This window comes from Tamandua tetradactyla, chromosome 6, assembly GCF_023851605.1.
Source record: "Tamandua tetradactyla isolate mTamTet1 chromosome 6, mTamTet1.pri, whole genome shotgun sequence".
NCBI classification, from domain to species: Eukaryota; Metazoa; Chordata; class Mammalia; order Pilosa; family Myrmecophagidae; genus Tamandua; species Tamandua tetradactyla.
Window position 1 is genome coordinate 177,221,007 of NC_135332.1, and position 12,447 is coordinate 177,233,453.

The following is a 12,447-nucleotide window of genomic DNA, read 5'->3' on the forward strand; positions in this document are numbered from 1 at the left end:
GAGGGAGGAATGGGGAGTTTCTCACTCCACGGGTAACACTTTGGAAGTGGATGGTGGTGAAGGGTGCACAACGTTGAGTGTGATTAACATCACTGAAGTGTGCACTTAAAAAGTTAAAACAGCAAATTTCATGTTCTATATGCATTACCAAAATATGACTTGGAAAAAAACGATTCGATTATAAAGTGAATTCACCAGATTGGCTGGTGGGGTTAGTTATGGTGGGGAGTTGGGGACTCTATAATTGTGCAGCCAGCACACGACATTCACTGCTGTTTACAGGTGCATGCACACGTGCACATGCACACACGCACACTTTTGTCTCCTCTCTTCTCCTCTGCCTCTGCTGCAGCAGAGCCTGTGGCGGGGCCCATGCGGACAGCGCGTGGACACAGTCCTTGGGTTCTAACCCGCTACTGCCAAACCCCTTGGGCCCTCCCCTCGCCTCTGCAAAGCCCGGGATTGTCTATTCTAGAGAAGATTCTGGAGGATTGAATGAATCCTCATGCACACTGCCCTCAGACGCCTCGCAGGTGAGGACAGGCAGGTGAAGCCGTGGGAGTGGAGGGGGGTGAGTGTGGGAGTGGGGGGATAGGAACGCACCCCACCTGGGCACCTGGCAGCTGTGTCTCAGGAACTCACCTGGGAGATCTGGGGGAGGCCACCGCAGTCCGCCATCTAGGAGAGAGGACGGGGGTCAGCGCCAGGCCCCCTGGTGCTCGGAGAAGCACCACTCGCCTGGCCCAGCCGTGCCCTGAGGGGACACCCAGTGGGGCCTGGGGGGGTCTGGGGGTGTGCTGCAGAGCGAGGCCGCTGTACTCATTACCACCTGCCTCGGCGTCTGCCTGGCTGTGGGCTTACAGCAGGCCAGGTGCTCTGCCAGGACAAGAGACGGGCTCTCTCCACTCCGTGGCAGCCAGGGTAGGACTGTCCCGGCTCTGGAGGCGGACTGTGGGCTGGAGACAGCTTGAGGGACCTGCCAGATTCCGGCAGGGTCTGTCTGACCTGGAGCTGTTCATCGCACGAAGACTTTTACCCACATTTTCTTTAGAGATTCCCTCCAAAGGCAGCTGCGGGATAGTAAGGCTTCAGGCCTGCCGGGGCTCTCGGTAGTTCCCTTGTGTAGTTTACTGTGCAGGGCCACCTCATCTCAATGGCAGCCATTTCCAGTTCGGGTGCATATTTATGCAGAAATGAAGGTGGTCAGGCATGCGAACCCAGAGCACCCAGGCAGAAAGGGAGAGGCGTGGGGGGTGCATCCTACACCCAGAGAGGCTCTCGAGGCCAGATGCAGGGCGCACCCTGCTTTATAAGGCCCCCCTTTTGGGTAACCTGCCCTCATGGGGAAACAGCCAGGCCAGGGAGTCCCCTCAAACAGGCTCCTAACTCATGCTGCATATCCGATCAGGGCCACCGCAAGCTCAGTCGGTTTGGATTGTGCAATCAGCCACAACGGGTAGGGCACCAGCTAAGGTTGCCACAAACCCTCAATTCCAGCCTCCAGAGAAAGCAAACACACCACACCCTCACAAGAACTTGCCGGAGAGACTGATGCCCTTTGAAGGCCTTGGGAGGCAGCCTGCTCTCCCCGCTAGCAGAGCCCCTCCGAGGAAGGTCCTGGCCCCACCCTGGGGAGAGCTCCTGCCCACCCCCACCCCCGAGCGCCATCACCCCAAGGCCAGCCCCAGCCAGAGACTCCCAGGGTCCCAGAGAGGGGTCTCCTCATCTTTGCAGCTTAGACAACCAGCCTGTGTCCAATGTATCTTTGTGAATAGATAAGTCACATTCCATGGATTTGGATTATCAGCCTTGCCTCAGTCAGGCACAGGTCAGTTTTATAAGAAAGGATGGAAGCAGACTGTCATCGTTTCCCCAGTACCTTGAGGAGAGTGGTCTTTGTTGGGTCCAGTTTAGAGTTGCACTCCACCTGTACAAGGGAAGGGAGAAGAAATTTGTTAGTTTCCTACCCAGAGCCAAAGCCATACCTTTCCCCCTTCCCTGCCATTCTGCTACCATTGTCAGAAACTCCATTGTTATGGTTGATGCAGAAGAAAGAATGTGGGCTTCTGCACAAAAAATGCCAGTTTAAATCCCAGCCCTGCCATTTGCATCAATAAAGTGGGATTATCTTTCTCCAACAGGTATTATGAAGTTTAGTGAAAACATAGAAGATGCTCTGGAAAGATAATTGTTAAACAAATCGTTCTAATTAACCATCTGCTGTCACAGATTCTACAGGTTCAGCACCTCCAGATCCAACAACTGTTCTTCACATGTCAAATGCACATCCCCCAAGCCGGCTTCTCTCTCCAATTTGTCAATGGCCCTCTTCAATGTGGCACCCAGAATTGGACAGAAAGCCCATATGTAACTCGTGATGCTCAAGACGCTGATAGTAGAATTATCACCCCCCTTGATGTGAACAATATACCTCTACTGATGCATCCCATGACTATGGGTCATGCCCATGTGCAACTCATGGTTCATGAAGACCCCCGATATCTACCACGTGAACACCCGCAGACTCCTCTCTGCAGCCCAAAGCACAGGGCACGCTACCACCCTGGGACTCTGACTGACAGCCCATAATCTCCTAACTCCCCAGGTGTGGGGATGCCCGAAAGATGGTGTCCTTCCTTTGCTGCTGCAGCATTGCAGATGGGAATTAAGGCATGAAATGAGCGAGAAAGCCTTGCCTAAGCTGCATGCTCAGGTGTCTCTGCTTCCCTGCCAGACGACTGAGCACTAGCTGAGTCTGGAAACTCCACCTGACTCCCCAGAGGGAGGACACTTTTGGCCAGAAAGCCACGCAGGGAACCCACCCGTGTAAACAAGCCAGCGAGGGGCAGAGGGCCACTGCCAAGCACCAGGAGCTGGCAGCCGCCAGGGGAAAAGGCTGAGGCCTCTACCCAGAGGCCAACATTGCAGTTAAAAGATGCCACTGTCCAGATGGCCAGGAGATGCCACACAAAGTCCCCCAGCCTGGGACTGTTCAATTTAAAGAGAGACACAAAACTTGGCGTAGTTCTCGGTCGGCACGTACGTAGCACACCTCCCAGAGACGCTGCTCTCTTTAAATGGCCAGGCAGGGCCCACTTTCGCCAGAACCCCCACCTCCATGGAGGCTAGGGGCTCTCTGTGACCCAGGAGAACTGGGGTGGAGAGGGGTGGGGCCCTGGCAACAGCAAGCAGTTGTTCAGAGCCTGCGGTGCGAGATCTCCACAAACCACAAACCACCCAGGCAGGGTCCGTCCAGACTCCTGGATGTTCCCTCCGACAGACCCTCAAACTGCCGTCACCCCCACCCCCAGCTCTGCCCTGCCCCAGCTCTGGGACCAGACCTGGCTGTACCAGGAGTCTCACGGCAGGACAAAGCACCTGTGGGAGGGGGCAGGCAGGGCATGGGGGGCAAAGTCCGTGTCTGGAGTCCGGCAGGACTCAGGGCATTCAGCCTCCACTCCGCTCTCGAGCAGCCAATTAACCTCCCCGAGCCTCCTTGACTCTGTCAAATGCGATCATAGTACTAATTTCACAGGACATTGACAAAACACCTGGAACAGTGCTGGCCCCAGGAGCAGGACAAGTGAAGGCATTTTGCGACTCAGAACAAATCCCCAACCTAAACACCAGACACAACTACGAGCTAAGATCGATTAAGCAGTTCTACTTTAGCTTATCAAATCCCTGCATGAACCCTCAGCGGCAAGTGGGAAACAGGATGCCGAGACTCGGAGGGGCTGGGAGACTTGGCCGTGTTCACACAGAGGCCAAGGGACCATGAAGTGGACAGAGCCCAGGACTCCCAAACTCACAGGCCATTCTTACTCAAAAATCTGCCTCTAAAATGTACTGCCGTGGTTTTGCTTCACCTCCCCAACCCTGCTCTTGTGTGACAAGAGGAGTTCACCCTCCTCTCTGGGCCCTTCCAGCCACACGCATGTTCAGTCCCCGGGAGAGAAAACAAGGGGCCAACAAGGAATCTGCAGGGGCTGCAGGAACTCTCAGCTGGAGAGTCTACGTACCACTGCATCGACTGCAGGGGAGTCATCGCCAACCACCAACAAGGACGGGCACCTGGGAGCAGAGAGACACGCAGTTAGCACAAGGCTGATCTAAAGATTCTCACACAGCCAGGTCTGCCAGGCAAGGGCGAGGATGCTAAAAAAGTGTATTCTGTTTTCCCCAGTCCCCTTGGCTCTTTTTACTCCATCCTCCCTCCACCCTCTGTATGCTCTTTGGGTAAAATGGATTAGTAGTCATTCACAACTTAGTGTGAATTTCGGCAAGACAATCCATTTGACCTGGGGTTTAAAGGCCCCTCACCATGAGGGAAGACTTCACTGTAATCAAGAGACAGGAATGGCCTAACTGACAAAGGACACGAAGGTTTGGGTGTCAAAGAATATGGGGCACTCAGGGATGACAAAAATACAAAAATACACGGTCATTGTTACTGGGTTCACAGTTAGTCATGTCCATGTCTTTTCCTCACAGATTACTGGAGCATTTTAGGGAGAGTCCTGTGTCTTATTAATCAAATACTAGGCTCTGGGAGGCAAAGTCTCATGCAGCATTGAACACCAAGTAGGTGCCTAATAAATGCTGGCTAACGCACAGTCCGCTTCCCGGCTCCAGCCTGGGTGAGTGGACACAGGAATTAAAGGCACCTGCCTAGGGAGAAGCCCCATCCGCAGGCAGAGAGCATACTGTCTGCACGGACCATACTGTGTGGCTAGCCTGCCAAGCTCAGAAGGCCCCACTGGCAAGTGGAGGAAGGCTGAAAGGACAGGGGGCAAACACCCACCCCTAGGCGGTCGGTTTGGGGGCAATACAACTCACTGCAGGGTAACGGTATGGGCTCCGGGCATGGGGCGCTCAATCTCCAGGTCCCGCCGGCTGTGGGTGGCAGAAAAGGTCATTAGCACCTGCACCAGAGAACACCTGCCATTCGGGCCACCCGCCAACCCCCCCATTCCCCCATCCCGACCTGGGCCAGGTCACGTGGTTTTCCCAAAGCCACAACTTCTTCGTGTCCAAAGCAGGACCCGAGCATTTCCCATGGAACCCGTCTCACGGTCCCCAATGTGGGCGTGTTTTTTTTACAAGAGTGCAAATCATGCCCTCCCCTGCACAGGGCTCCTGAGCAGCCTCTCCCCAGCCTGGCTGATGGGCCCTCCCAAAAGGCCCCAGCTCTTTGTCTCTTTCCCAACCTGCCCCCAACCTTTAGTCCTCTCTATAGTAGACCAAATCATCTCATTTAAAATTCAAACCTGAGCATTTGCCTCACTTGTCCTGAAGCCCCCCAAAACTTCCCACTGTACAGATATAAGGCCAGTGTGGGCTGTGCAGCCCAGCGCCCACCATCAACCCCGCAGGCACCTGCCTTGCCTCACCAGCCAGGGCTTTCAGGAGGAGAAGCTCCATCCTCGGTTCTTCCTGGAGCGGGACAGGCTGGGCTGGGTTCAAATCATGCCCCACTACCTACTGGCTATGTGCCCTTGGCCAGAAAACCAGCCCTCTCTGTGTCTGGGAAGCAGTAAGTGGCAAACACTACCTCAGGGTTTCCACAGGGAATCAGTGTGTTTCTCTGCTTCCTGAGGGCAAACAAGCTTGTGGGGTTTTGGTAGCTGTTCCTGGTTCCTCTGTGTCACCATGGCCCAGCCTGAGGCCTGCCTCCCTCAGTGTCTGCTGAATAAATGCCCTGCTGAGCCCTGCGGTTATGCAGAGGGAATGTCTCTCTCAGCACGGAGGTGTGGTAATGATTATAAGGCAGAAACATCCTAAATTTTGTTACAGACACAAATGCACTTCCTGAAATGAGGTTATTAACATTTGAGGAGAGACGACCCCAAACTTGATGGGGCTCATTGCAGCCCCTGCTCCATGGTGCATGGCAGAGCCGACCAGCAGGTGGAGAAGGCTCGAGTCCCGGGCTGACCCTCGTGGCGCCGGCCGCCCCCTCCCCCGGCTGAGCCCCAGATGGCGACCTGCTCCACGTGGAGACCCTCCTCACCCCTGCATGACCACCTCCCAAAGCCCCCCAGCTGCCCCCTGCCCCCCCCCCCCGAGTGCTCTGGGGCGTCCCTTCTCGGAAGCATTTGCCTCTGAACCCCCTGGGTGCATGCCCCTGGCCCATGCACCCCCAGGGGTGTAGGCTGAGTGCACGCCCCTGGCCCGTGCGCCCCCAGGGGTGTAGGCTGAGTGCACGCCCCTGGCCCGTGCACCCCCAGGGGTGTAGGCTGGATGCTCAGCTCCCGGCCCGTGCGCCCCCAGGGGTGTAGGCTGAGTGCGCGCCCCTGGCCCGTGCGCCCCCAAGGGCTGTAGGCTGAGTGCGCACCCCTGGCCCATGCGTTCCCCAGGGCTGTAGGCTGAGTGCGCGCCCCTGGCCCATGCGCCCCCAGGGGTGTAGGCTGGATGCTCAGCTCCCGGCCCGTGCGCCCCCAGGGGTGTAGGATGAGTGCGCGCCCCTGGCCCGTGCGCCCCCAAGGGCTGTAGGCTGAGTGCGCGCCCCTGGCCCATGCGTCCCCAGGGCTGTAGGCTGAGTGCGCGCCCCTGGTCCCTGCGCCCCCAGGGGTGTAGGCTGAGTGCTCAGCTCCCGGCCAAGTGCTCAGAACTCCAGCAGGCCCCACAGGACCTGCCGAACACCCTGCACTTTTACCCAAACTCAGGGGCCGCGTCTTCCCCAGTTCAGCAGCCCTCCTCCCCCTCGCGCAGGGCGGCCCATCGCCCTCACCTGTTGTAGGCGTTGATGAAGAGGTGCAGGTTGCCGGGGCTCAGGTCGTGGAGGATGTGCTGGCGGTAGGTCTGCGCCAGCTCTGCGTTCCTCTGCATCTCCTCCTGCACAGGCAGAGGCGCGACACGCTGCTGCAGGGCTGGCACCCGGCGGGCCACCAGCCCTCCCCCAGGTAAGTCAGCTACACCATGAAGGCCACCACCCCTGAGCCACAAGACTGCTGGGGAGCCCTACAGGAACCTCCTGGAAATAGCAGTCACCACACCGCTGCCAAACGGTACTTGGAGGTCGGCCAGAAAGGACTGGAAGGGGAGCGCAGCCTGCTGGGCTCACAATTCGGGGCGTTCTGAATTGAAGTCAGTCCTGAAGCAAGAGCTTGCGTCCATCACTGACCCTTCCCTGGGTGAGTCCCTTAGCCCCTCTAAGCCTCGGCGCTCTCAGAAACAGAAGGGGCAGGGTGTTACCTGCCTCACCAGGTTGGGGCAGTTTCTTGAGGTTGTTCACACAAAAGCCCCTTGTGAACAGAAAAATAAAGGCTGCAAATCAAAGAAATATGTGCAGATCTTTTCATGGGAAGAATTGAAAAGAAGTTTTTCATGCTTGAAAAACAAAACCAACCCAGGCAACTGGAAGTTGCCGGAAAGAAGGACGAGCTGGGTTCCCACAGAGACGGGCCAGGGCCTTGCCCAAGGGCAGCCTCAGCAGCCCTCTCTCCGCTTCCTTTTCTGAATGTGATTTGGGACAAACCCACTGTGAGCTTGCTGTTTCTCATCTGGAAATCAGCAGACGCTGTGGGTTTATTCAAGTGGCCTGATAGGATCAGTGGTAAACAGAGCAGGAGGGGGCAGGAGCCAAGAACAGCCAGCCCCAAGCCCAAGCTGTCGTCAAAACAGTCCACGGATCACTGCAGTAACACAGCTCAGCTGCCCAGAAAAGACAAATCAGGGGGAAAACGGTCTGAGGCGGCAGGCTGGGTCTCAGATCAAAAAACAACTGCAGCGACTGCGGCAGCAGAGATCCCACCTCCACTTGGCGTGCCCCACCTCCAAGGGGTGGGTGGCCCACCAGCCTCTCCCCCTCCCCTAAGGAAATGTACATCATGACTCCGTTTTTTTTTCAAAATTTCATCAGTTTCAGACGGCACAGTCAGTGGGGGAGAAAAAGTATTACGAACTAGGAAGTAAAGCAAAGAAGAAGGTGGACCAAATCCAGGGGGCACAGCTTCCCTGGGGCCAGCCACTCATGTTTTGATCAGCAGAGGCAGAAGCTGGTCTGTGGCCCTCACAGGGCAAACGGGGCAGGTGCCCCCGGCTCAGGCAGCCAAGAGCATCTGCAGAGTCTGGGCTCCAGTCAGTGCGCACAGCACTGCCTCCCCTGGGGCTGCTGGTCACAGGATGGAGTACGGGAACGGGGGCTGAGAGGACAGCACACAGCAAAGGCTGGCTGCACAGGCTTGGTTCTGGCCATTCTCGGGGGGCTGAATCCGGGGAGCACAGGCAGGCAGCCCCGGGGGCACAGGCGGCCGGAGTCCTGCAGTGGCTCTGAGACTGGATGCTGGAGCCACTCATGGATTCCAACCCTGGTCCCACTTGTGCCTGGCTGTGAGATCTAACACAAGTCACTTAACCTCTCTGGTCTCAATGTCCTCATCCATGATTAGGACCAGAAGTAGCACTTGTCAGCCAGGCCCCAGGGCTTCTGGGTGGAGCGCATGAGTTACTACTGGTCAAGTCTTCAGGACAGTGCCCTGCACACAGCAAGCTCCATGGACGTCTTTGCTGCAGGCTTTATTTGTAAAAGCCAAGTGCTGGAAATAGTGCAAATTTCCATAAACAGGTGAATGGAAAAAGAATTTGTGGCATGTCCCCAGTAGGGAGTATTTAGCAATAAAAGGGAATGAACTATTGATTGATGCAACTACATGGATGGGCTTCAAACTAATTGTGCCAAATGAAAGAAGCCAGACCAAAAAAAAAAAAAAAACCTTGCATGTGATGTCATTCGCATAAAAATCTAGGAAATGCAAACTAATCTGTAGTGCCAGAAAGCAGCTCCAAGGTTGCTTGGGGAAGAGGAAAAGAGGGATTGCCAAGGGGCACGACAGAACTTTTGGGGGTGAGCCACATGTTCATTATTTTGAGGACAGAGATGATTTCATGGTTATATAGATACGTCAAAATTTGTCAGATTTTATATTTGAACTATGTACAGTCCATTGTTCCTCAATAAAAATAATCCACATTAAAAAAAGAAAAAGAGAGAGAATGCCTGACTTGATGATGCTGAACGGTACCAGGTGCTTCATTTTGCAGGCATCTGTGCAGTGGCCCCCACTCTGCCTTGTCTCTGAGCCCCTTCCACAGGGTCCCGGGCTGGGCGCCGTGCAGTTGCTCAGCTGGAATGCCAGAAACCCAGAATACCAGGCCACGCACTCACCTTGCCAAAGAGGTGGGAGACCACCATGTCTGGAAGGGCCTGGGTCCATCCAGAGATCTGGGGAGATAGAAAGCAGGTGGATTAGGAAGCAGGAGTTAACAGGAGAGACAAGGTGGGCCCAATCCTGCTGCCTGTGGGACATCGCTGGGCTCCCCCAGCACTCAAACCTTGATGACACCCCCCTCGGAGGGGCTTGCCTACCTGGCCCGTTACCTCATGGGCCTGGAGCCCCGTGAAGGCAAGGCCGGTTCCTTCTTCAATCCAGTTCCTTCTCCCTGAGCCCCTTGCAAAAGGAGGTACTAAACACGTGCTGAATGATGGCTCAAGTTGTTCCCAGCTTCCCAGCTCCAAAAGCTTCCCAGGTCCTCTGCAAGAAGGACCCCATTTCTAAAACATCTCATCCACTTTTAAGAACACACTGAGGTCCTCCAGTCTGCACCTCAGAATTTGCTCAGCCTCCACCTCCTGTATCATCATCTACCTTTCCGTCAAGTCAGTTTCCTCTCTCAGAATATACTGAGGTCACTGAAGGTTCTGAAGACTTTCCTCTACCTCTCCTCCATTAGGACGCTAGGTGTAAACCAAGGTGGCCATAAATGCTAAGAATATAGCAGGGCTCCATAGATGCTACAAATACAGCAGCAATGCCATAAATGCTAGGTATGCAGCAGCAATGCCATAAATGCTAGGTATGCAGCAGAAATGCCATAAATACTAGGAATACAGCAGGAGCTCCATAAACATGTGCTGACTCTGGTAAAGGAGAACAACTGTAGACCTGGGAGTTTGCAGCTGAGTCCCGACCTGCCATCCCCACTGCAGAGCTTCTGGCCTCAGAAATGGGGGTGCTGGGAACTACAGAGTCACAGTGTCAAGGGGAAGATTACACGAGGCATCTACAGATGTTCCAGCATCTGGCTCATGGTAGGCACTTGACATGGGTCTTTCTTCCAAGCCTGGGGTTGGCAGGAAGGATATGGTGTGGATACTGAAACCTGACAAATATCCCCCAGGCGGCACTTTAGCCAGTGACCAGTGTCTCCAGCCCTCAAGTCTGGCTCAGAACAGCTACCAGGGAGCCAAAGTGCCTGACTGGAATAGCACTTCCTTTGCTGGAAAAAACCAGGCAGTGTGTTCCATTCCTGAAGGTCACGCAGGCAGGAGGGAAAGGCTCTTTTGTTCTGGCAGAATGTTCATGGAAGAAATGCAATACAAGAGCAGCCAGGACTGGAACAGGGAGGGGGGCGTCCCCACTTTAAGCCCTGCAAACCTCCTGCCCCCGACAGCCACCCTGAACTTGGCAAAAACACACTTTCAAAAAAAGAAGCCGGGATCACCCCAGCTTCACCTTGCAAAGCTTTGTCCTGCTGCAACTGAACAGTTTCCTCTACTTGGCAAATAATGGGGTCTCACTGATAAAAAACAATCATCATTCAAAAAAAATGCACAAGGGACCCTCGGACACAAGTCAAAGCCGAGCTGCCCAAGACACCTGGGCCTCTTTTGTCCAGGCAGCCCGTCCTGCCTGCCCAGAGCCCAAGGGCAGGCCCATGTCTTGTTCACCTCTGTGTCCCCAACATTGGTACTGCTGGGTCATGGCAGGCATCAAGCATCTGCTGAATGAGAAAGTATCTCCTGCCAACACGGGGGAGGCAGTGGGCACAACACAGAGGTGAAGCCCCAGCACGGCAGAGTCTGAACTCCAGGTCTCCTACTACCCAGGAGAATAAGTGTCACTAGCTGTCATTATCATAAAATGAAGTGGCACATTGGAGCAACAAAATATATATTTCTTTTCCAACATTAATATATGCCTTCCTAAGATTAGAAGTTTTTGCCTTGTTCATCTTTTTATCCTCAGCATCTAGAACAAACCCTAGGGCAGGTGAGGCGCCCAGCAGAGACTTACTAACCTGAGCTATGCTAGTCAGAACTGGCTCAGGCCTGCACAGTGGAATCCCTTTGGATATGACACTCCTATTCCGAATGACAAGTAGGCAAGGTAATGTTCAGTGTTCTGAGCAAAGCAGAGGAAAAGTGGCTTTGTTTGCTGGGGGCAGCTGGGGGGATGGTGGAAGGTTAGGTGTCTGGGGGGTGTCTCTAAGCTTCTCTGCTCCCCGGGGCAGAGACGGCCGAACCTCCCTGCACGTCTACACGCGGGGGCCCACCCGCCCGCCCCAGGCCCAGCCTCACCTTGGAAGCCGCCCAGTCCATCCAGCCTTCCGCACACGGGTTCACATTGATGAGGACGAGGCCTTCCACCATCTCAGGGTTGTTCAGCTGCAATCCAAGGCGAGAGGTGAGAGGGAGAACCTGGCTCCCTGAAGCACCTGTAATGCTCAGTGTAAAAGTAAAGCTCAAGGGGAAATACCCAGGAAATTAGGCCGCTGCTGTGGTCCCCCTTCCTTCCCCCAAGAGCCTTCAGTCCCACCCTAGCAAAACTGAGGTTCCAGTTCCAGGCAGCAGAGCCTGGACGAGGGTCCTCAAGGGCGTGGGAAGAGGAGGCCCCGAGGGAAAGGACATGTGCTTTGCAGGCCTGCTGGGCCCTTGTTGAACCTCAGCTTGCCCAGCTGTCAAATGGGTGTAACAGACCATTGACATCAAAGGTCCAACAGCTCTTAGCCAGCAGAAAGAACTGTGTGGCTAGGACACCTGGGATACAGTCAAGGTCGTCTGTTTGCTTTTTATCTGCTCACAGCCTAAACGGCCAGACCATTTGTATCCATGCCAGCGTTTCTAGCCTCTAGCAACGCCGAGCACACAACAGGCAGTGGAAATCCATTATGGCTGATGAAAATGAAGTTCACTGCAGTTTAAACAATCGTTTGATTAAGGACACAGGGATCCAGTACCCACGATTTGGGCCCCGGGTGATGTAAGTGGCCACTGTCAGGTTAATGCCTGTTTCTCTGGTTCTACTTTAGAATCACACAGGATCCCAAGTGCCCTCACTACAAGAGAATGCACCGCTATTAAAAAGAAAAACGACACTGGCAGGATATTCAGTGCCACGAGGAACTGTCCAAATAGGCTTCTAATGAACAGAGAAGATGGCAAAAGATGGGGTCGTGGAGGATTTTATAAAGGAAGAAGACAGGCCCGGGGAGCTGAGTGACATGCACGCACAGCACCTGTTCTCCAGCGCGCGGGGACATGGGACGCGGTTTCTCCGGTGCCTATTCCCTGAGAGACGGTGCTATGGGTAATGCCTCGTTCTCCTTCTGGGCTTTTTAATGCTTTTTCAAGTTTCCTCCTTAATCCTGAACTAATGTTGTTAC

At 54.7% G+C, this 12,447-nt stretch overlaps 1 protein-coding gene across 2 annotated transcripts in view; it reads right to left on the reverse strand.

The window, feature by feature from the left end:
- Positions 1-12,447, reverse strand: part of NDRG1 (N-myc downstream regulated 1) — a 48,296-nt gene that overhangs the window by 4,105 nt on the left and 31,744 nt on the right. For both annotated transcript variants that reach the window (XM_077167735.1, XM_077167736.1), the window contains 7 exons: positions 11,363-11,449; positions 9,170-9,226; positions 6,734-6,837; positions 4,840-4,896; positions 4,023-4,074; positions 1,880-1,927; positions 643-678 (listed from right to left, as the gene is read on the reverse strand). In XM_077167735.1, coding sequence (XP_077023850.1) covers positions 643-678; positions 1,880-1,927; positions 4,023-4,074; positions 4,840-4,896; positions 6,734-6,837; positions 9,170-9,226; positions 11,363-11,449 — 441 coding nt within the window. The remainder of the gene's footprint in view (positions 1-642; positions 679-1,879; positions 1,928-4,022; positions 4,075-4,839; positions 4,897-6,733; positions 6,838-9,169; positions 9,227-11,362; positions 11,450-12,447) is intronic.